The 25,810-nt window shown below is 42.3% G+C and overlaps 1 protein-coding gene across 4 annotated transcripts in view; it reads left to right on the top strand.

Annotated features, from left to right (window-relative positions):
• Positions 1–24,531, top strand: part of LOC124613920 (neurexin-1) — a 2,081,056-nt gene extending 2,056,525 nt beyond the window's left edge. For all 4 annotated transcript variants that reach the window (XM_047142672.1, XM_047142674.1, XM_047142673.1 and 1 more), the window contains one exon: positions 22,986–24,531. In XM_047142672.1, the coding sequence (XP_046998628.1) occupies positions 22,986–23,686 (701 nt within the window). In that variant the 3' untranslated portion in view covers positions 23,687–24,531. The remainder of the gene's footprint in view (positions 1–22,985) is intronic.
• The last annotated feature ends 1,279 nt before the right edge of the window (positions 24,532–25,810 follow it).

Below are 25,810 nucleotides of genomic sequence, written 5' to 3'. Positions count from 1 at the left end.
AAATTACCCAGAAAAATTTCTACATAGTTGCAAATTCAGTGGTAAATGTTGGCATGCTCTATAAAATCAGAATTCTATTGCAAAATGAAATATTTGGCAACAAGGATCAGCAACATAGCATGCATTCCAGTACTGAGAGACTGTTGCAACCATCTTGACTACAAATTTCTTGGAAAAATATAGTGTGATGCAACAAATTACACATTAAAATATAAACTGTTCACAAGGAATAAGGAAACCTTGGCGTTGGACCTACAAAGGTTGCTGCTGAAAAGGAAAAATGAGATTTTTCAAGCCCTACAGAGGAAATGATGCAATGACCATTTCATCATAATGGATCTTAGCAGTACACTGAGGCACATTACTCACAACTGCAAACACAATTCCTCAAAGACTCATTGCAATAAATAAGGCGATCTCACTAGCAAACGAATAGCATCAACACCTCACAGAACTAGAATTGCATCAGTACCACATTTACATCCACATACATACTTTGCAGGTCACCACAGGACAATGCCAGAGGATACCTTATACTAGTCATTTCTTATCCTGCTCCATTCGCAGATGGAGCAAGGAAAAGATGACTTTGTATGTATTTCTGTATGACCGTAATTTCTCTCTATCTTGTTTTTGTGCTTCTTACATGAAATGTATGTTTGTGGCAGTAGTATTGTTCTGCAGTCACTCACAAATGCCCATTCTCTAAACTTTCTACATAGTTTTTTGCAAAAGGAATGTCGTCTTCTTTCCAAGAATTCCCATTTTATTCCCATTTCACAGAGCATTTCTGTAATACCCACATGCTGATCAAACATAACGGTGACAAATCTAGCATCACACTTCTGAATTGCTTCAATGCCTTCCTTTAATCCTATGTGATGGTGATATCAAACACTGGAGCAGTACTCAAGAGTGGATTGCACTAGTGAACTACATTTTCCCAAAATTATTCCTATAAACCAAAGTCAACCATATGCCTTCACTCTGACTGAGTTTACATGCCTGTTACATTTCATATCGTTTTGCAGTGTTATGCCTAGATATTCAACCAATGTGACTTTGTCAAGCAGCACACTGCAAATACTATGTTTGAAGATTAGAGAACTATTTTTCCTACTCATCCGCATTAATCCATACATTAAGCATCATCAGCAAATGTTTGCAGACTGCTGCTCACCCTCTGCATCAGATCATTTACACTTGTGGAGAACAGGAGTGGTCCTGTCACACTTCCCTGGGGCACTCCTGACCATAGCCTCATCTCCAGTGAACACTCGTCACTGATGACTGTGTTCTGTTTCTTAAGAAGTCTTCGAGCCACTCACATGACTGGAAAGCTGATAGGAATCCATAGACGTCCTACTCTATACTAAGTAGGTTAGAGTTGCTTGCAACTAATATTGCAAGATTGGGGTACTTCCATACTACTGAGTGTAGACTTTCTTTGAATGATTCTATAACTGTTACGGTGGAATTATGTGGCCAGTAAAAACATCCGATGATTAACTCGGGTTCACCTACATCAATTAGTCATGTCCAGATAACTCCTCAAACTCAATTTCAACCTTGATAGAAACAATATTTTTGTCAACTGCAATGAAGACTACCACTCCTATGGCATGACATATGACCTGTCTTTTTAATATATGTACCCTATCTCATTAAATTTTTTGGAGTTTTCCACTTGCAGGTTTCATCCAGATCCCTATACTGAGCATGAGAGCTTTCCTGCAACGTGGGAATTTCAGAGACTTTATCACAAATACTTAAACAATTTATTCTTAGAATTCTGTCATTCAAAGTCGACTGGCGATCATTCGTCAGAAAGAAAAGTGCACCCCGTAAGAAGTCTGCTAGCTGAGAACCTGTTTCTTCTTTGTAGTGCATTCCTGACCTATCGAGTGGAATCCAATAATTTTCTACACAATAATGCAGGTCCAAAAATGTTCAGCCAATACCATCACAAAATTGATGGAGCCTCAGGTAAAGGCCCTCCACTCATCTCCAAAACAAAAGGCTACAATCAATTCTGGCTATGATGCTGCAAATTTTAAGCTCTGCTTGCATTCCAAGAGCAAGGCCAGCAATCTTCAGCATTCCACCTCAGAACCCAAGCAAAAGACTTCAGTGGTACCAATATGGGCCACAACTTGACAACAAGTACACCCTGCACCCTCAATAGCCACAGGCTACTCTCCTCAGACGAGGTCCACGACCAACATAATGCACCTAATATTTTATTGGAGCTTCTGACAGCGAAAACCATCCCCCCCCCCCCCCCCCCCCCCCCCCCCCGCTGCCACCCCACCACAGTGTCTGGTTTGATTCTGCTACGCCTCAGCAGCCAAGCTTGTGGGTGAAAAGGGCAACACTTGAGATGTTCCATGTGCACCAGTTCCTCTGCTACCACTACACCCTGAGGCAGCAGCCAGCAGATGGCTGACCAGTGCCAAATAGCATCTTCGGCTGTACACAAACTGTGGCCAACTCCTCCTGCGTCCAAACACATGACAACAGATACTTTCTCGGCTAGTTTCACTGATGAAATTTTCTTAGGTTGTTAACTCACAACTGCATCATTTTGATGAAATATTTTGACAAATTTTCTACTTCTCTTCTTCTAGTGAAGTATTGTATTTTATTGAATCTTCTGTTACAAGCACCCTGTCCCCTACAACTGTCTGGTAATCTCATTCCCAGATACATTTTATTGGCCTGCACCAGACACATTCTCCACACAAATAAGTAGAAGAATATGATGCAACCAGCTAACAGGCATTTAGCATTTTATTGTGTATACAGTCACCCACTGTCAGGATTGCCAGATGCTGACTGACAATACAAAGAGAATATTATCTTTGAGAACCATGTGGAAGTCACAAGAAGCATTCAACAGTGACTACAGTCAGTCCGTAACAACAGGCCAAGCCTTATTGAAGGACACATTGCGAGATATGTGAATGTTGTATAATGTTGTACAGTGTTGTATCATGTGAATAAGTTATTGGACTACAGTTAAGGAGAGATGGAAATGTAGGCAATTTCCTTCCAATTTCTGCAGAATATGCTGCATTAATGCAGGTTTCACCAGAACATTTCCATCTGCAAGCTGACTTCAGGTAATGACTTTCGTGAACTGGCAGTCCCTGTCCCCTACAACTGTCTGGTAATCTCATTACCAGATACACTTTATTGGCCTGCCTATTGCTCACTTAGGAGATGTGGTCTAGAACCTATAAGAGATGACTTCCTCACTAATTCTAACTATTGGTACACGGTTAAGAATAGGAAACTTGTCAAAATGCTGCATTGAGATGAGGCAGCTATCTGGCACTGAGAATATCTTGCTCAGCAGCACTGACTATGCAATGAGGAAATAATTGTCTTTTCGCATTACTTGTTAACATTTAAAACATGTAACATGTTGGTTTCTTGTTGTCTTAGTATATCAAACCATGGAAGTTTGGTGGTAATAAAGCTATAGGGTGGGGGAGATTGCTGCATTCTACTGTGGCATGTCACACTTTGATGCAATCACTGCCTGACCTGAAACTGAAGCAGATTCACCTGACAGGATATTCCCTCAGCCACTAATATACCAATTACTGTGTAACAGAGGTATGCGATGCAGACAATGATACACAGTAGTTCACTACATTCAGATGTTGGTGACTGGCCTCCTCAAAAAAAAAAAAGGAAGGAAAAAATTGGAAGTGTAGTGAAAACTTCTAAAGTTGTAGCTCTCTAAATGCGGTGAGACCACCTACAGTGCACCAGCAGAAATGACATTTCTTATTAGTTGAAAAAGATTTGATAGGTTCAGTACTTATTTGGAATGACACAATACTAGTACAGAATGGCTTAAAATTTGGAAACAAAGGAAATGGGTTTTAAATGATCCAGTGACACACAATATCAACAATAAAAGGAAAAGGAGAGATTGCTCGCCATATAGATGACATGTTGTGTTGCAGACAGGCACAACAAAAAGACTGTTACATATTTAGCTTTTGGCCAAAGCCTTCTTTAAAAAAGGAAGCACATGCAAGCAAGCACACCAAATACAAACATGACCACTACCTCCGGCAACTTGGGACTGATCTGAGCTGCCGGGGATTGCAGTTGTATGCATGTGGTGGGCTTGATTGTGTGAATGAATGTGCATGTGTTTCCTTTCCTGAAGAAGTCTTTGGCCAAAAGCTAAATGTGCAACAGTCTTTTCATTGTGCATGTCAGCAACTCAGTGTGTCATTGAGTAGCAATCTATCCTTTTCCTATATTGTTAAAATGAAGACGAAAATAGTTTATGCAGCGTTTATTTTATTATTGATATTCATTATTGGTGTAACAATGCATTTTTTCAGTAGGCATACACCATCAAAGGTTATTGCTTAGTTGTATTGCGATGAACTGCGTTACCTTTCTAATAGTAACAATCCAATGACAACAGAAAAGTAAATCAAGAAGTAAACATTCTGTCTCAGAACTAACGTCTGATACACTTTTTAAGTACCTTCTTGACAGTTGCTGGGACATGTTCCAAAAGGGTATAAGTGGTATAAGTTTAAGATGTACGAAGAAAACATATGCGCATAAAACTTATGTTTCACTATTTTAACAGTAGACCTGATCATGAAGAGCAAATGATAGTATATTAACACTTTTAGAAATCCTGCTCCTATAAAATCAATTAATTAATGAGACAGAAAAAATCCAGTGAGCTTTATTAGCATGTTATGCACATACTTTCAATTTCTCAGGAATGTTCACTTCAGTATAGACAGAGCTGCACTACGGAGTGTAAGTTGAATTCAGTCATTTAAAGCATTTCATCTCAAAAGATAGTTTTCATATTTTCTGTGACATTAGAAGATAGTAAATCCATTTCATTTCAGAAGTCTTTAAGCTACATACAGAAGTACAATCCAGTTAGTTAGTCCAGTCTAGTGCAAAATAATATACACAAGTGTCTCAGCTTGTACTCCAAAATGTGAAAGTTGCTAAGTAAAAGATTTGGATCATAGGATTGATGTCAAATAAAGTAGCTAGAAAATCTTTTAACAATCACAATCAATTTCAGACCTTCTTTTAGTGAATTTCATATTCTTTTATCATGTTCCTATTCACAGCCTTGTCACTTGCAAGACAAAGTCCAACTAATTTGTCCCCTGTCATATGAGTGTCTTAAAAAGGCTGCCATTTGAATATGATATCTTCAGTACCACTGTTCCATGCAACTGACTGACTCAGTTCTGACTTCCACCGATACACTGTTGCCACTTCACAAAATTAGTCATATGTGTTGAAGTGAAAAGTGACAATTTAACACTCGTACACTCTCATATCAATAACAAGTTAAACTAACTCTTATTCTACAAAGTCAAAACCTAATGCTTTCCTAAATAAAAATACTTCGTAGTGTCCCAATTTCCACTATGAGCAGTGCAAGCAGTGTCTGATAACAATATCCTATATGACTATATTTTCTACATGCCGTTTGCACAGAACCAGTTTAACAGCTCCTCAGTCACCATTACATGTTTCGTATGAGTTTCATGTAGAATATAACACGAAATACAGAAAAAAACTTCCTACAGTTAAGTACACAATATGTAAAACATCATTCTAGTAGCATAAAACTGCCAAATTTTTGTTGTTATCGCAAAACTTTAAACTTTTTCAGTTTTACAAATTTTAATAAATTTCAGGTTATGGAGACAAAAAATTAAAGGTACCTGTTTTTGGGTACAAATTTTCAGGAAGTTGTTTATTAAAGTATCAATCTCAACACAAAACAAAAATTTAGAGTAATGTCTGAATAAAATTTTAACAATTACTGGCTTTTTCTTCATAATTTTTTTTCCGGGAAGTATAGGAATGTATGGATAAATATGAACATCCGTATAAACAATATATTTTATAAATATTAACACCATAGAATTATAAGACAGAATAGCTGGTCAGCAGTTACCTCCAGCAGACAAAATATTTAGTACTGTCAATATAAAAGTATAGAAGGACAGGGCGGTTATAATTTAACTGTAATTTCTTGAGCCAATGTAAATGGAAAACTATTTACCATATGGGTATCCAATTTTATAGGAATGATTTTCAGACTCTGCACTGTGGGATTTGCATTGTTAGTAGTGTTAGTGTAATGACTTGCTGTTAGGTGCGGTTCTGGTACAGCGACACAGGGTTGAAGCACAAGCATCAGTGTGCATTACAGTGCAGATAATCAACATGGGTCTGGGCAAGGTGAGCAGGGCTTTATTCCAAAAAGATGTTTTATCAAAACAATAGCAATAATCTGCAGCTCTTAATGAGTATCACTGCATTAGAGCATTATGGAGAGGTTCTCTTTCCACACTGGCATTGAATAACATGATTAAGAAGTTCACATTAACTGGCAATTTAGAAACTGCTCCTGGGAGAGGCCAATGGCCAATTATGCCACATATTGGTGAAGACATTACTGTTGCAACAGCTGAGAATGCTGGACGTAATGTATGATCTTCAAGCACTGCACGAGTTGTGTCATGACAGCTGAATATTTCGTGGTCCACCATTCAAAAAGTGCTGTAAACAATTGTGAAATGGTATCTACATAAACTTAACATGCAGATGGTCATCACATTCAGTAACATTTGTAATCTGGAGTGAAAACTAGGTCCACAAGTAACATATGTTACCCTCTCATGTGGAAACTAAAATGTGTTTCTTTCAAGGGTTTATTTGTTATTTCTATTCTGCATGTCCTTAAAAATGTTTCCACAAAGTTTCACTGTCCTATGATCACTCACTTTTCATGGGGTCCCTCCCAAGAAGCCCAAGTTTAATTACAACTGCCCTGTACATGACACTAGCTTTTGTCTTTGTCTCCTCTCATCCTCACAATGGGTGGGGACACTCCCAATCCATCCCCCTCCCCCCCCCCCCCCCCCCCCCCCGCCCCTCCTTCTGCTTACCCAAGAAGGAACTAATGGTTTCGAAAGTAAGACAGTTTTAAGTACTTTGGTGTGTGTCTATCAGCAATACTGAATGTTTTACCACAAAAAACTGACTAGTAATTTGGCTCATAATCTTTTGTATATTTCTGAAGTGAATTTTCGTCTAGATATTAAAACCATTCTGTTGTACATATACAACAGTGACCTTGCTACTATGATTCAAACATACAGTAGCTTAAATACACACACACACACACACACACACACACACACACACACACACACACACACACAAAGAAGAAAAAGAAAACAAGTGTACCATAGGCTCTTTGCTGAGGAGTACAGTGCCCCCTATGCTGCCCCCCAGCCTCCCCTTCCTGCCCAACCTCCCCCCACCCCCTCCCCTCCCCAGTTTCGTAAGAATTGTACTGTTCTTTTGCCATCTCAGTCATACCATACATCCTTCGGGTACCATTGTTATAGCAATGCACTGTAATTATGTCATTCACACTTTACACATGGGATGCCACATAAAAGAAAATTTTCTCTCACATGCTAATTTTTTTAACACTTGCATGGCCTCTGCACTACATAGCTGCCACCTTTAAATCCACACAGTCGATACTTTTCTGGTTCGTCCCAGTCCAAATTCTGGAGTATTGAACATTTTTTTGTTTGCCCATTACGTTACTACATATTCACACATACAATGCTATCTCCTTTGCAACTCTGAATGTTTTCATTTTTTCATCCCTTACTGCACTGATGCTGTTGCAAATCACTCAGAATGCATTTTAACAATATTATGGAAAGGAAAGTTGCTACTCACCATATAGCAGAGATGCTGAGTTGCAGATAGGCACAACAAAAACACTGTCACAAATAAGCTTCTGGCCAGTAAGACCTTCATCAAAAATAGATCACACACACACACACACACACACACACACACACACACACACACATGGCTGCAGTCTCTGGCAACTGAAGCCACACTGCGAGCAGTAGCACCAATACATTGTGGGACTGATGACTGGGTGGGGGTAAGGAAGAGGCTGGAGCAGGGAGGGGGAGGGATAGTAGGATAGGGGTGGGGGCAGTGAAATGCTGCTGGGCAGCACCCAGGGACGAGGTAGAGAGATGGTAGGGCAGCTATGTGCGGTCGGGAGGTTAGACAGATGGCAGGGGAATGATGGTGGTGGGGGGTGGGGGGGGGGGGGGGGAGGCAGGGGTAGCAGGAAAGGAGAGAAGTAAAAAGACTGGAAGAATGAGGGCTGTGTAGTGCTGGAATAGGAACAGGGAAGGGGTTGGATGCGTGAGGACAATGACTAATGAAAGTTGAGACCAGGAGGGTTAAGGGAATGTAGGATATATTGCAGGGAAAATTCCCACCTGTGCGATTCAGAAAAGATGGTGTTGGTGAGAAGGATCCAGATGGCACAGGCTGTGAAGCAGTCATTGAAATGAAGGATATCGTGTTGGGCAGCATGTTCAGCAACAGAGTGAGCCACTTGTTTCTTGGCCACAGTTTGCCGGTGGCCGTGCCGTTCATGCGGACAGACAGTTGTTAGTTGTCATGGTCACATAGAATGCTGCATAATGGTTACAGCTTAGCTAGTAGATCACACGACTGGTCTCACAGGTAGCCCTGCCGTTGATGGGATAGGTGATGTTTGTGACCAGAGTGGAGCAGTTGGTGGTGGGGGGGATGTATGGGACAGGTCTTGCATCTAGGTCTATTACTGGGATATGAACCATGAGGCAAGGTGTTGGGAGCAGGGGTTGTGTAGGGGTAGGGATGGACGAGTATATTGTGTAGGTTCAGTGCATGGCGGAATACCACTGTAGGAGTGGTGGGAAGGACAGTGTGCACGACATTTTTCAATTCAGGGCATGGCGAGAGGTAGTTGAAACCCTGGCAGAGATTGTATTTCAGTTGCTCCATTCCTGGGTGGTACTGAGTTACGAGGGGAATGCCCCTCTGTGGCTGGACGGTAAGACTTTTGCAGAAATATCCTGCCCACTATCCTTCCCGCCCCTCCTAAGTGGTATTTGTCATCCACCAAACCTACACAATATACTCATTCATCCCTACATAACCTCTGCTCCCAATCCCTTACCTCATGGCACATATTCCTATAATAGACCCAGATGCAAGACCTATCCTCCCACCATCCCTGCACCAGTCCGGTCACAAACATCACCTATCCCATCAAAGACAGGGCTACCTGTGAGACCAGTCATGTGATATACAAGCTAAGCTGCAACCATTGTACAGCATTCTATGTGGCCATGACAACTAACAACTGTCTGTCCGCATGAAGGGCCACTGTCAAACTGTGGCCAAGAAACAAGTGGCTCACCCTGTTGCTGAACATGCTGCCCAACATGATATCCTTCATTTCAATGACTGATTCACAGTCTGTGCCATCTGGATCCTTCCCACCAACACCAGTGTTTCTGAATTGTGCAGTTGGGAACTTTCCGTGCAATGTAACCTACGTTCCCGTAGCCTCAACCTTTGTTAGCCATTGTTTTCACCCATCCAGCCCCTTCTCTGTTCCCATTCAAGCACTTCACACCCCTCATTCCACCATTGCACCCAGTCTTTTTACTTCTCTCCTTTCCCGTTACTTCCACCCCCTCCCCACCTCTCCCCTGCCATCTGTCTAACCTCCTGACTGCACATAGCTGCCCTGGCCTCTCTCCTCCTTGTCCCAGCATGCTCCCCAGCAGCACTGCACTCCGTTTCCCACCCCTGCCCTATTATCACTCCCCAGCCCCACCCGAGCCTCCTCCTTATTCCCACCCAGTCACCACTCCCTGCTCACACTGTGGCTTCAGTTCCCAGAGACAAGTTGTGTGTGTGTGTGTGTGTGTGTGTGTGTGTGTGTGTGTGTGTCTCGTCTATTTTTGATGAAAGCCTTACTGGCCAAAAGCTTATTTGTGACCATTGTGACCGTGTTTTTGTTGTGCCTATCTGTGACTCAGCATCTCCACTATATGGTGAGTGGAAACTTTCCTTTTCATAATATTGTTACATTCCATTCTGGATTTTCCATTGTTTGATTTTAGAATGCTATTTAAGTCATGTATCACCTCGAAACAAGAAAAACATTTTGATCCTTCCTTTTTGCTAAATTGTCATTTTTTTCCAATGCTACTTGACAGTTTCAGTGCAACAAGAACCAAATTAATGTCATCAAAGACTAACTGAATTGATCGGCAGAGTTCTGTAACTCCAGAAAAATTAATTGCTTTCACTTTTCACATGCTACATTGGCAATTGGAGACATTGCCTTCTTCTGCTCCAAGTAAAAATCTCTAATGAGTTTGCCAATTTGCCTGCCGGTTAATTGTGAAGCATTATTGGGTGTGCGCTGCAATTTAAAACCCTCTGTCTCTAAGCTTATCAAAGGGATGTTAAATTGAAATATCCTTTCCTGAACGTCCGGCCAGTGTCAGTGTCAGCCGACATCACGCAATGAGATAGGTCACATTAAGGACATGACTCTAGCACCTAGCTCCAGAAAGCTCCCTCCTTTGCACTGGAAGACCACACTGCAGGTGACAAACTCCAGGATGGACACACAGAATCAAACTTTACTATAATACCTCACAGTCTGGTTGGACACGAGACAGCAATGAACATTTAATCCATTTTTTACAGCACCAGGAAAAGGCAACTAAAGTAGTTATCAAATTATTGTGTGGAGAATGTGACAGTAATTTGGCAGCACATCCACAAATATACATTTTAACTGTTGTACATAAGAAGTCTAAAAAAGGTTAAAGTTTTTTATGTGTGACTAATTTTAGCAGTTTACAGATTTAAATATGCCACAGTGGCTACAAGATAAAAGAAGCATATGTATACAATACTCACAAAATAAAAGAGGCGATAAGCAACTGAACAGATAGGTAGAAAATTATTTTCATTTTGACAACGGTGTAGGTGTAGGTGTAGGTGTGTGTGTGTGTGTGTGTGTGTGTGTGTGTGTGTGTGTGTGTGATGGAGGACTTTGCCATATATTTTGATAGTAGCAATCTGATCTTATACACAATATCTAATTAAAAGTATCCCGACATCCCTATTTAATGTGGAACTGACCACTAGATACCACAGGAAGCACACCCGTCAGTATCAAAGGAGACAGGAAGAGCTGTGTTGTCAGTACAGAAGCAATAACAGTGGAATGGGTCAGTCAGGAGAACTCAGTGACTTCAAACATTGACCAATCACATACGTAACAAATTCATCAGGAACATTTTATAGATCTTATAATTAAATGAAACCCTGAGACATTCAAGTCTCTTCTTTATCTACAGCAATGATCGAAGCAAACGAAATGAATTAAAATTTGTGCTGCAGCCAGGACTCGAACCCGGGTCTTCTTGCTCGCTAGGCAGAAATGCTAAGCATTACACTACCACAGCACAATGGTCAATATTGCTGTAAGAACTATCCGAGTCGCGTGCCCTCCCCAACACAAACTTCAATTTGTATCTTCAGCTTATTTTCCCTTAGACTGTCACTACTGCCAGGGCTCTCCAACATCCATTACATCCAATGCTGGGGTGCTATTCCAATGCCAATGACTGGAAATGAGTGGTGGGGAGTAATGGATCAGTTTGTACCCCGTGCCAATTCAGTGGATGAGAATGGGTTTGGCAAATGCCTGGAGAACATTACCAATCATTATGTGTAAAGCTAGCAGTGAGGTACAGAGGAAATGATCTTAAGGAATGGGAGTGTTTTGTGTGGGTACAGTGTGGTCCTCTTATTACACTTCAGAAAATGTTAAATGAGAAGGGATCCTTGAGCAGCCGCTGGTGAAGCTTCAGTGCAGCAGCAGTGCAGTAGCGAGTCGCATATTTAGCTTTATATTTGTTTTGTAGTTTGATTCTTAACTTCTTTCCGAGTGTTTGTGCGCTTGCATATTTAATTACATGAAATCCCTGCCTATTCTCATATTTGAGAGGAGCAATATTGCTTATTGATAGGCGTAGAGTATAAATTCGTGGAGTCGTTCGATATTTACAGTAAGATGGATAGGGTGTGTGCGTGCTGTGTGCGGGCGCAGGAGGAACTGGCCGCGGTTCGCGAGCAGCTGAGCAAACTGTTGGCCACGGTCAGCCACCTTCTGGATGCTGCTTCAATGTGCAGCGACGGCGGAGGGTCTGGCGCATCACTTGAGACACCTCAGGTGGCGCTTGCTGCGTCTGCTAACTCAGCCGCCGAGGCACCATCTAGTGTACCCGGGGCGTTGGGACCACCCTCACCTCAGGGTGAGTGGCGGACTGCAACGCGTTCGCGTCGCTCAAGGCGGAGGTCCAATGTGGAGGCTGACCAGCTTGCCTCGCCCGTTCATCCTGTCAGTGGGCAGGTGGCTGCTCCTTCAGCAGGGGCCAAGCAGGCACACAGGGGTAAAGGCTTGCTCGTTATTGGGAGCTCCAACATTAGGCGAGTGATGGAGCCCATTAGGGAAATCCAACGTGCAGTCGGTTTGTGTGGGGGGGCCTCATCCGAGATGTGGAGGCAGCCTTGCCTGCGGCTATCGAGCTTACGGTGTGCAGTCGTCTGCAAGTAGATGCTCACGTCGGCACCAATGATGCCTGTCGCTTGGGTTCTGAGGCGATCCTCAGTTCGTACAGGCGGCTGGCGGATTTGGTCAAGACCGCTGGCCTCGCATGCGGGGTGCAAGCAGAGCTCCCTATTTGCAGCATCGTTCCAGAGTGGATCGGGGTCCTTTGGTTTGGAGCCGAGTGGAGGGTCTCAACCAGAGGCTTCGTCGACTCTGTGATGGTCTTGGCTGCAGATTTCTAGACTTGCGCTATTGGGTGGGGAATTGTAGGACGGCCCTAGATAGGTCAGGGGTGCACTACACAAAGGAAGCGGCTACTTGGGCAGCAGAGTACTTGTGGCGTGCACATGAGGTTTTTTTAGGCTAGGCAGTAGTGCGAGATGTCCTGATGAACACTCACCAGTCGACGTGTAGAGTGTGATTGTGAAGTTATCTGGACACATTTAACAGGGCTAGGGGAAATAAAGTTAATTGTGGGGTGTTATTACCGGCCACCAGGTTCCCCTGTGACAGTTCTAGAATCATTTAAAGGGAGTCTACGTTCTGTATCGCAGAAGTACCCGGATCATGCTATATTAGTCGAAGGCGACTTCAACCTACCTAGTATAGACTGGGATGTCTATGGATTCATTACAGGTGGTACAGACAAGCCGTCGTGTGAATTACTTTTGAACACATTATCCGAAAACTGTCTTGAGCAGCTAAATCGACAGATCTGGTAGCCACGAACAGAGCAGACCTCATCGACGGTGTCAGTGTTGAGACAGGGATTAGTGATCATGATGTCATTACGACTATGGTTACAAAAGTTAAAAAGTCGGTCAAGAAGGCTAGGAGAGTATTCTTACTAGAAAGAGCAGATAAGCAGTTGTTAGCATCCCACTTAGTAAATGAATCGACTTCATTTACTTGCGGTATGATGGACGTGGAAGAATTATGGGCAAATTTTAAACACATTGTAAATCACGCATTGGACAAGTATGTGCCGGAAAAGTGGGTTACGGACGGAGAAGACCCACCGTGGTTTAACAGCACAATTCGGAGAACGCTCAAGAAGCAAAGGCAGTTGCACTTGCGGTACAAGAAAGATCGGGACAATGAGGACAGGCAAAAGTTAGTAGAGATTCGTGCTGCTGTAAAAAGAGCGATGTGCAAAGCATTCAACCACTACCACCGTCATACCTTAGCAAAAGATCTTGCTGAAAACCCATGGAAATTCTGGTCTTAGGTAAAATCGGTAAGTGGGTCGAAGGCTTCCATCCAGTCACTCACTGATCAGTCTGGCCTGGCAACGGAAGACAGCAAAACGAAAGGTGAAATTTTAAATTTAGCATTTGAGAGATCTTTCACGCAGGAGGATTGTACAAACATACCGCCGTTTGAGTCTCGTACAGATTCCCGTATGGAGGACATAGTGATTGACATCCCTGGGGTTGTGAAGCACCTGAATGGGTTGAAAATAAATAAATCACCAGGTCCTGATGGGATTCCAATTCGGTTTTACAGAGAGTACTCTACTGCATTGGCTCCTTACTTAGCTAGTAGCATTTATCGCAAATATCTTGCCCAACGTAAAGTCCCGAGCGGCTGGAAAAAAGCGCAGGTGACGCATGTACAGAAGAAGGGTAGAAGGACGGATCCTCAAAATTACAGACCAGTTTGTTGCAGGATTCTCGAACATATTCTCAGTTTGAATATAACGAATTTCCTTGAGACAGAGAAGTTGCTGTCCATGCATCAGCACGGCTTTAGAAAGCATCGCTCCTGCGAAACACAACTCGCCCTTTTTTCACATGATATCTTGTGAACCATGGATGAAGGGTATCAGACGAATGCCATATTCCTTGACTTCCACAATGCATTTGACTCGGTGCCCCACTGCAGACTCCTAACTAAAGTACGAGCATATGGGATTGGTTCCCAAGTATATGAGTGGCTCGAAGACTTCTTAAGTAATAGAACCCAGTATGTTGTCCTCGATGGTGAGTGTTCATCGGAGGTGAGGGTAGCATCTGGAGTGCCCCGGGGAAGGGTGTTAGGTCTGCTGTTGTTTTATATCTACATAAATGATCTTTTGGATAGGGTGGATAGCAATGTGTGGCTGTTTGCTGATGATGCTGTGGTGTACGGGAAGGTGTCGTTGTTGAGTGACTGCACGAGGATACAAGATGACTTGGACAGGATTTGTGATTGGTGTAAAGAATGGCAGCTAACTCTAAATATAGATAAATGCAAATTAATGCAGATGAATAGGAAAAAGAATCCTGTAATGTTTGAATACTCCATTAGTAGTGTAGCGCTTGACACAGTCACGTCGATTAAATATTTGGACGTAACACTGCAGAGCGATATGAAGTGGGACAAGCATGTAATGGCAGTTGTGGGGAAGGGGAATAGTCGTCTTCGGTTCATTTGTAGAATTTTGGGAAAATGTGGTTCATCCGTAAAGGAGACCGCTTATAAAACACTAATATGACCTATTCTTGAGTACTGCTTGAACGTTTGCGATCCCTATCAGGTCAGATTGAGGGAGGATGTAGAAGCAATTCAGAGGCGGGCTGCTAGATTTGTTACTGGTAGGTTTGATCATCATGTGAGTGTTACAGAAATGCTTCAGGAACTTGGGTGGGAGTCTCTAGAGGAAAGGAGGCGTTCTTTTCATGAATCGTTACTGAGGAAATTTAGAGAACCAGCATTTGAAGCTGACTGGAGTACAATTTTACTGCTGCCAACTTACATTTCGTGGAAAGACCACAAAGATAAGATAAGAGAGATTAGGGCTTGTACAGAGGCATATAGGCAGTCATTTTTCCCTCGTTCTGTTTGGGAGTTGAACAGGGAGAGAAGATGCTAGTTGTGGTACGAGGTACCCTCCGCCAAGCACCGTATGGTGGATTGAGGAGTATGTATGTAGATGTAGATGTAGATCTGAACACATTTTACAGCACTGTGTACTGTGCACAGTGGAGGAACAGTTCAGAGATGACGATCGATTGTACCGGCATGACAGTGAACCCTGTCGCAGAGCGGCACCTGTAAGGCAACGGTTTAGAGCAATAACACTCCCGAAATGGACCGGTCTGCCCAGACTCCCCATCCGAAACTGAGGGAACTTCGCTCTGGACCCCAGTGCCCGATATCACTGATCGCTACCTTCTTCGGTTTCAGTTCTTGAGGCAAAATGGGCTTCCGTTCCTCCACGTGCATTTGGACACGTCATTTGAAATGTCCCCGGCAGACTTCGAGCTGTCATAAGGTGGAGACTGGATAGGTGTCTGGATACTTTTGATCAGACGGTGTACATTTCAAATCGTCCACGACATCTTAGGATTGCCATTTTAAATGATAGCACATTATTATTCAAACAGATTATAGAAATATTAATGAGAGATTTCTCTAATAATCTATGTTTGATGTTCTCACAGCAAAAGCCCAAGTGCCAACACAAAATGTTCCTCCTTCACTGTGCAGCAAAGTGTACGCTACTGTTGGAGATGCCTAACAGGCTGAAGCTGTTGGAGATTCCTGACAGTCCAAAGCTATGCTGGATTGGAACTCGAGCCCGGATCCTCACTTTTGCAAATGATGTCATTGCCAACTGAGCTATGCACAAATGACTCACGACCTCACTGTCCTCTTTCGTATGCCAGTATTTCTCTCCCCGTCACGAGTTTGCTCCCGAAAATCTCTCCGACTGCCGGACTAGTGTCCCGGGGAGAGAGAGCGTAACTGAGAATGACTTAGCGACATCCTACAATTTGTAACCGGTATCAAGCTTTAAATCCTGCAGCTCATTTGTCACCTGTGATTAACCTATTCTCCACAACATCCTTCTTCTGGCGATGCTAGTCTATACGGTGTGCCGGGGAGCTCTGACAGCATTTAAAAAGTGGGTGAGAGCTACAAGTAGATTGAGAGTATGAGGGTGATTGTGGATTGTGCCCAGATAGCTAAATTGGCAAAAGCACTGCCTGTGGAAGTAAAGGTTCAAATTTCAAGTATCGATCTGGTACGTAGTCTTAGTCCGTCGACAGGATTCGCGACAGCAAACACACTGCTACGAAGTGAAAGATTCACTCTGAAATAGATTGTGGCTAAGCCAGTCTCCATTACAATTTTCTCTCCGAAATTCGAAGAATTTGAAAGTAAGGTGAGAAATGCCCTCCTGGTTAGCCGTTCAGTCTAACGCACTGCTTTCAGGGCGGGAAGGCATGTCGGTCTCTGGCACGAATCTGCCTAGTGGATTAGTGTCGAGGTCCACTGTGCCATCCAGTCTGTGGATGGCTTTTAAGGCAGTTTTCCATCTGCCTCGACAAATGCGGGTTGGTTCCCCTTATTCTGCCTCAGTTACACTATGTCGGCGATTGCTGCGCGAACACTTTCTCCACGTATGTGTGCACCGTAATTACTCTACCACGCAAACATTGGGGTTACACTCGTCTGGTGCGAGACATTTCCAGGGGGTCCACTGGGGGTTGAACCACACAATAACCCTGGGTTCGGTGTGGGGCAGCGGTGGGGTGAGTGGACTGCTGTAGCCTGTTGAGGGGTTGTGTACCACAGCGGGCTACGGCGGGGACGCAGCCTCGTCGTCGTTTCTAGGTCTCCGGTTCCATACAGAACAATACAAGGTGAGAAATAATGGCAAAATAGTTGTGGAGTGGTTCACACGCTATGACTGTATTGCTCAATTGATAACGGCATTCCAAAGTTCCAAGTCTGAGTTCCAGTTAGACAGAAAATTTTAGTTTTCTCAAAATGTATTTTACAGTCACACACAGAGTAAAATATTTCCAATGAAAGGCTCCTTAGTTTACATTTTTGTTGCGTAGAAATAAAGTGTGTAGAGCATGAGGAAATGTAAAAACTGCAAACTGTTCCTTATAGACAGAACACAAAGCAGTTTATATCGCATCCTCTCTACAACAGGAATGCCAGCTAAACTGGAAAGATTAATAAAGCTAAGAACTAGTGCTATATTGACCTAAGAGCACCATTTCAGTAAAACAATTTCAGTGATAGAACAAATCATGTTCACACTCGTTAAAATTGTGACACAATATGGAAATATCTAAGAATCATCAGCTTGAGGCCTCAGATCTGAAAGAAAAAGAAAACTGAAATAGTGCATCACAATTAAATAGAAGTAACACTGCTAAACTGAAAACTCAAACAGTTGGTGACACTACCAACAAAATGAATAAATAACACAATTTTTAACTATGATGTACATCCATTATGAAGAAAATTACTGTATACTTAATTTAAACAATGAGAATTCCACACTGGAATATCAACAATATTATGAAACGGACAGATCAACAATACAAAGAAAGGATAGACTGCCAATAAACATAAATATGACATGGTGAGTTGCAGATAGGGACAACGAAAAGACCGTTACACAGAAAGCTATTGGCAAAAGCCTTCTTCATAATAAAAAATGCACACATGTTCACACAAGCAAGCACACCTCATGCACAAATGACCACTATCTCCGGCCAAATGTCACGTTGAACACAAGCAGCAGTCCGGAGTGGGGTGAGGCAGGGAAAAGGTTAGCAGGATACAGCTTGGGGGCAGAGAAGTCAGCACTGTCTCGCAGGGTGTGTAGGGACTAGATGGTAGCAACACACAGCAGCCAACAGCTGCCAGGCGGAGCATCAGGAGGCTGTGAGGGAGAGACCAGCAGGGGAAATGGAGAGCAGAAAAGGAGGGGAGCACAGAAAGGGGAAAAGACCAGTGGCTATGTTGGCAGAGAGTGGTATATAATGAGGTTGAAGGGACATGAATTGGGAGGGGCTGATAGGACAAAAGGGGCAGAAGGTGTTGAATGGTTGGTGTGGGGGCAGTAGGTTGCCACAGGTTGAGGTCATGGTAATTTCAGGAACAGAGAAAGTGTTGTAAGAATAACTCCCATATGCGCAGTTCAGGAAAGCTGCTGGTGGAAGGGAGGATCCAGATGGTCCGGACTGTGAAGCAGCAGTCCTTTGTGCAGGTGATTCTTGGGAGTGGCGAGAGGAAAGGAGATGTGTGGGGATTGTTTGCAGACTATGTCTGGGGGATAGTGCCTGTCTGAAGTCCTTTGTGAGACCTTCAGTACACTAGACAAGGGAGTTATTGTCACCGCAGATACACCGTCCCCACATGGCTAGCCTGTATGGGAGGGATTTTTATGTATTTTTTTATGTATTTGTTTGTGTCTGTACATATTTTTACACTTCTTTTTGTGATCCAGCTTCCCTCATAACCACCTAATGTCTTCATTTGCCCATTTCCTATGTTATTTCCCAGATACCATTCTGCCACAATTGACCCCTGCTCCATTTTTCTGCGCCAGTTCAAAAAAGTATACCTTTGTCCTTAAATGCTGCCAAAGCAATGGCACCTGCACCCCCCCCCCCCCTCCAATAATATAACCATAAAAATTCCTTTCTCTGTATCCCGCTCCTCCTTTCACAGTGACCTTCACCTTTTCAGATTTTGCAAATCCATCCCTCACAGAACTGGCACTGCAAAAATGCATCTCCATGGCATAGGCATCCCAGAACCAATTTTGCACCTCCGCAAGATACTGCAACTGTGTAATACCTTCTACATATATAATATCTCTGAAACTGAACATATGCTCTCCAGCACTTCGAAGAGCTTTCCAGACACCACCTCCAGAAGTTACCCAACCTGCTGACATCTTACTGTCACTTTTGGGCACCACTATCCAACCCCTATCATAACCAGTGTTTCTCCTCATCAACCCTTCATTACCTGGACCCAGCCTACCAGAACTTCTCAACTTGCCACATCCCCAGAAACTTTCTACCAACATTCCAAAACCAAAGCCAAAGTTTGAACAATGCTGGAATACTGTTGTTAACCTTTCCACCAAAAACTTCAGCCCCACAGAAGTTTCAGTTCTATCCAAGGTTGCACTTCTAGCCACACACCCAAATTTAACCATGCTGGACTTGTCAAAGCCTTACTCCCCTTCTACCAATCCCTGCAATCACCTCTTTGCCACCAATCCCTCCAACCAAAGCCAACCTAATCTCCCAGTTCATAGCATTGCCCAACCATGATCCTCCTCTCCCTCCCACCTAACTAAGCCTGGTCACCTTCTGGGAATTTCTTACCTCCAACTTGGCCTCCCCATCCCTCCCCAGGTCCCATCCTGAAAACACCAACCTTCCAGCAGAGGAAGGGAGACCATATACAGCCTCAAAAAGAGATTCCGACCCAGTCATCCTGGCTGTGGACAAAGATTCCACTACTGTAATTGCGAATCACTGTGACTTTATAAGTGACAAAGATTCTGTGACTTACCAAACGGGAAAGCGCTGGTAGATAGACACAATAAAAAAAACACACAAACACACACTCAAAATTTCAAGCTTTCGCAACCGTGGTTGCGAAAGCTTGAAATTTTCTTTGCCTTTACAAATGTCTGCTTGTGTCTGTGTACGTGCGGATGGATATGTGTGTGTGCGTGTGAGTGTATACCTGTCCTTTTTTCCCCCTAAGGTAAGTCTTTCCACTCCCGGGATTGGAATGACTTCTTACCCTCTCCCTTAAAACCCACATCCTTTAGTCTTTCCCTCTCCTTCCCTCCTTCCTGATGAAGCAACCGTTGGTTGCGAAAGCTTGAATTTTGTGTCTATGTTTGTGTTTGAAACTTCCTGGCAGATTAAAACTGTGTGCCCGACCGAGACTCGAACTCGGGACCTTTGCCTTTCGCGGGCAAGTGCTCTACCAACTGAGCTACCGAAGCACGACTCACGCCCGGTACCCACAGCTTTACTTCTGCCAGTATCTCGTCTCCTACCTTTGTTTGTCTATCAACATGCCAGCACTTTTGTTTGGTAAGTTACATCATCTTTGTTTTTAGTTATAATCTTCCCACATGGAATGTTTCCCTCTATTTTATTCAGAAAATTTGCACATGACTGCTATCTCTGGGCATTTCTGCCTGTCACATTCAACAAAAGCTGCACAGGGGAGATGCACTATCTGGTGGAGCACGCAGGTACTACCTGGTGGCAAGACAAGGCTTCCAGACACTGTTTTGGGATGCTGTGGGGCTGGTGGATGACCTCTGCCAACTGTCTGACTCCTCCAATTATAAACCCTATCCCCATTCCACCCCCCAACTCCCCCCACTCTCCCCCACAGAGTCCTCCCTCGGGTGTGTGTGTGTGTGTGTGTGTGTGTGTGTGTGTGTGTGTGTGTGTGTGTGTTGTCCTTACCATGAGTTAGTTTAAGTTAGCTTAAGCAATGCGCAAGCTTAGGGACTGATGACCTCAGCAGTTTGGCCCCATTAGACCTTACCACAAATTTCCAAATTTCCAGCCATAAACATTCCATCCCAGCTGCAGTCATGGATATCATATAACCTATTTACAGATACCTGGCAAATCCTCAATTACTGACAAAGTGTCTGCATGGGCAGACTCAAAATCCCAATGAGTCATTCAATGATCTTATATGGACTCACTTATCAAAAAGTGTTTTTGTTGGAATTAAGACACTAAAGTGGGGGTCATTGATGCTGTTATTGCTTTTTATATTGGCAACATTGGTAGGGTCAAAGTGCTACAGCATATGGGAATTAATCCTGGAGCAGACTGCATCAGAGAACTTTTGAATAAATAGACAAGGTTTGCATCGATAAAGCAGAGTATGCATCATAGTTGGTAACTAACGAGTCCTAAAAGAAGAAAAAACTTGGAAAAAGATCAAGAGTATGATATACTGTATTGTGCAGGGTGCTTCTAAGTGACTAAAACTGAAAAATTAAGCATATATTGAGTTACAGTCTTTTGAAACTTTAGAAGCCGTTCCTGAAAATTTACATTTTCTGTTGCATTTTTCCCTAAATCTCAGAAACCACTTCGAGTAGAGTATTCAAATTTTCAGGGAGTAATAACATACATATCCTGCACCTACTGAACTAAAAGAAGAACATAATGTTATGTATAATTAAAATTACTTAGGATAATGTGTATAAAATACACTAAATTTTAACCATGTAATCAAAAAATTGTATTTCTGAAAGCAGTGGCTGAAATTCAATTACTGTAGTTCCGTAGACTCAGAACATACAGTTTAATGTACTGTCAAAGTTTCATGTCAATGGCTACAGTGGTTCCTGGAATACAGGGAAGCCAGGTCACTAAATTTAACATTGTTTGGATAAGACATTCAAACTCCCCTTAATGTGTAACAGTTTTTTCGTTGCACCTGCCTGCAGCTCAATGCATATACTTCATTTGTCACCTATAAATACAACTGACAGACCTGTTGACGATGACTATACTAAATTCACATCAGTGTAATGGACAAACAGTGTTAAGTTGTATGGTACTGTGAATGTGAAAAGTTCAGGGAATGGAACGTCATTGATTAGGAATGTAAATAAAAAGTCAAAGCACTCTACCAGTGGTCAAAAACAGAGCTTATAAGCAAAACGGAAGAAGAATGTGCCTGTCTAGTACTATAAAAGGAATGGAAAGCATGAACTCCAGCATCTGCATATAACCTGGCGATCTCATCAAGAACCAGGAGCCAGGCTTATTTTATGTCTAATGCACAATCACTAATGTCCTGGTTTTGTTTGATGATTTAATGATGACTGGTAACCAATTCAGCCTAGGGCAATGGCATACAATATGCTGTTCAGTAACTATAAGCCAGCACCTCTCCTCCCCTTGCTGAATTAATCTCTTTTTTATGTTCCTTTCCCCTTTAGAAATTCATTTTTATAACAGGACATCAGAAGACCCGAATGGATGGCTTTATGGACAGAAGTATAAGATGGGATTGGGGAGGGAAATGATCCATTTCCTTTCAAAGGAACTACCCTGGTATTAGCCCTAAGCAATTTAGGGAAATCATCAGAAACTAAAATCTGGATGGTCAGATGTGGAATTGTAGCACTGTCCTCTTAAATACGAGCCCAGACTGTGCCACTTTGCTCAATGGTTCACTTGCAATCTGAATAGAATAATCACTTTGCACAAAGAGGGAAGCGAAATAAAGCTTTAAACACATTTTCATGTCTCTCTACAACTACAAAATAGTTTCAATCAGCTGATTATTTTCAGTGAATGCACAAAGTTGTTCTGAAAATTACTTGTAAGACAATAAATAACGAGCAATCTCCAACTTCAGAAACCTATAATGTTTAATTTACTGCTTTAAGGAATGTTATTAAAGCATTTGACATATTATTTCAGAATATTGGAGTGCTGGAACATCTGTAAGTAACTTGGACTGAGCCAGTTACTTCACAGATAAGCACAGTGTTACTAACCCACACTTATCTGTTTCCCAATAAAACTCAAAATTTACTATTACAAGACAGAGTAGTTTTAACATCATACTAGTTTTCAGTAGCAGAAGAAGATAAACATCAAACAACTCAAAAGTAATGAGATTTATTATTCCATTAAAGGTCCTGCATTGGAGACAGAAACAGACATGGAGACAGCCACTTCAGAATCTGCACCAGCATGGACCGAACCCAGCAGCACACTGGAAGACACGTTTGGCAGCAGTGCTGGGGCAGCCAATGCCGCAGGTGTGGGAAGCTACACAAGCTCCCACATGCCCGACGGTTCGCCGCCCGGACCGGTCACGCAGTTCACCACGACAACAACAGAGCTGCCACCGCCACCACCCCCGCCGCCTCCGAGGGAGCCACCGATCCCGTCCCCTCGCCCTCCACCGGGTCGTAACAAGACACGTGTGCGGATTTCTTCTGAAGCTGCAGAGAATACTGCTCTAGTCATAGGCATAATTGCAGGTGCTATGATAGCCATTATACTGCTCATACTGATCATTCTCAAATTCAAGAACAGAGCAGACGGGTCTTACAAAGTGGACGAGAGTAAGAATTACCGTGCCCAACCTGTGCAAGGTGGTGGCAGTGGGGGTGTGAGTGGCAGTGGCGTTGCCATGGGGACCGGACTCCTGGGCTGCAATGGCCAGCCACAACTACAGCAGGGCCTCCTGCACCATCCGCAGCAAGTGCAACACCCCACACTTCAGCACATGAACGGGAGCATTAAGAACGGAACGGGGCTCGACAAGGTGGCACCCGGCAAACCCACAAAAAAGCAGAATGTTAAAGATGTCAAAGAATGGTATGTGTAGACTGTGTGGCTATGCGTCCATTTATTGTGCATGTTGTATTTGTTTTGTATGAATTTGGTGATTCGTATATTTTTAAAATGGCTTAAAAAGAGATGAACGACTGAATTTTGAACCTACTTTCTTTCTGTGGCTCATGTAATTGTTTCACAGAGTATTCTTAGAGCCTAAAATGTGCCAGACAAATGAATTTGTCAAAGCTGTTTTACTATTAGATTTTCTTAAAATGAAATTATATATGTTCTAATGAAAAGTGTGGCACATGTTGCAGCTACAGTATGAACTTCAAATGATGTTGTTACTGACACTGGGAAGTGCGAACTGTATTCCTACACTGCAACTTCCTCCATGTGGTGAAAACTGTGAATAACCAGTGTTATTCCATGAGTATGTACGAAAAGAAAATAATTCACTAAAGAAGCAAAAAGAATGAACAATTATGACATTGTGAAACATGTAACATTTACATATCAGGCCTGTTTTAATGTTGGTCTGCATCTTGTGTTCTTCCTGACTGAATGATGTGTGTATTGTCTGATTGTGGAATGGTGTCAGATGGAAGAGAGGCCCAGTTCCTATTGTGGTCAAATGCACTTGGGCATGAAGGGATAAACAGTTACAGTTTCTGATGGAATTTTGTACATAATGCACAGCACAAAATAGAAAGGATAAGAATATTTGGATTGATCACAGTAATAGATCAAATTGTTAAAGACCTTGTGTTCTTTTATCAGAAGTGTTGTTGCGTGTAACACTATTTTCAAACTTACAATTCTAACATGTAAACATAGTTGAAAAATAAAGTGGCAATAAAATTGTTCATGTTATGAAAGTGTGCTGATCAAATAAATCGTGGATAGCATAAAAATGTACAAAAACTCATACCTTTCAATCAATCCTGAAGTGATCTTTTACCAAACTTTCATGGCTGCAGGAGAGGTAATTAAAAGACGAGTACTGGTTCAGATGGACAAAAAAGAGGAACAAATTCAGTTGTTATTTTGTCATAGGGACATCCAAGATTTAGTTTAAATGATTTATAGAGTCATTTGAAAACCTAATTTCGGATGGCCGGATAGAAATTTGATCTCTAAACCTCCCAAATATGAATCCATGGTCTTAATAGCTGACAAATGTATGAAACAGACAATGAATCTCAAATTCAATGTGAGCCAAGCATAGTACTGGTAACGCAACACATTCAATAAAATCTGAATATATGCATTAGTTACTGAAGGAAATTAAAATCTTACATGCATGAAAAAATTACCAAATAATGATGATGAATAAATGGAAAGATGCATCTTCACTGCAAAGATCTCCCACACTCCATCTCCTTTTCTACAATTTCATCACCTTTTAAGTTAGCACTCACCAAGTGACTTCAGGCAATGCAATATACTGGACAGACATTGTGTGGCCACAGAATTTGGTCCATCTCAATGTAATCTTGTGGAGGTACATGATCATATTGCAAACTGATGAGAAGGAACATTTTCTTGAATTGTATTCGCCAGGATTACCATGGGCAATTATCAAAGAAATGTATTTTAGTGCACACTAGAATCCTGGACTTGTACAAATGAGGAATACAGAAAAATCCCGACAAACCACAATCAACTTTGAAGCTTATGCTACCATGTGTGCTCAGTGTTTATGGCAACAAATTACAAGTAGTAACCACACTTAGAATTCAACCCTCGGCTTTCGATTTCTTGACTTGTAATAATGATCTTACAATGATGTGATTACTAACAATAACATAGTAACTACTGCTGATTGTGTAAGCTATCCATTCACATATACAAATATCTAAAATATAAACACAACTGAGATAATATCAACATAGAACACACAGTACACAGCAAATAATTCTAATCTTCCAGAAACAATTTGTGTACAGTTTCTGACAGTGACAGTAAGCACATGTCTCTGAAGTGGATTAAAGAAGAAGACATTAATGAAGCCTCGCACACATCATCTCTAGGGATACAATCAATTAAACTCAAAGAAGCAAAACCAATTTCAGAATATTTCACTACATCTCACAATGTTGACAGGCACAGAAAAGAACCATATTTTCTTCATCCCTACTCTTTACTATCTTGCAAAATATACAAATGTGAT

The sequence above is a fragment of the Schistocerca americana genome, chromosome 4 (genome assembly GCF_021461395.2).
Source record: "Schistocerca americana isolate TAMUIC-IGC-003095 chromosome 4, iqSchAmer2.1, whole genome shotgun sequence".
Lineage (NCBI taxonomy): Eukaryota > Metazoa > Arthropoda > Insecta > Orthoptera > Acrididae > Schistocerca > Schistocerca americana.
This window is presented reverse-complemented; position numbering and strand designations above follow the sequence as displayed.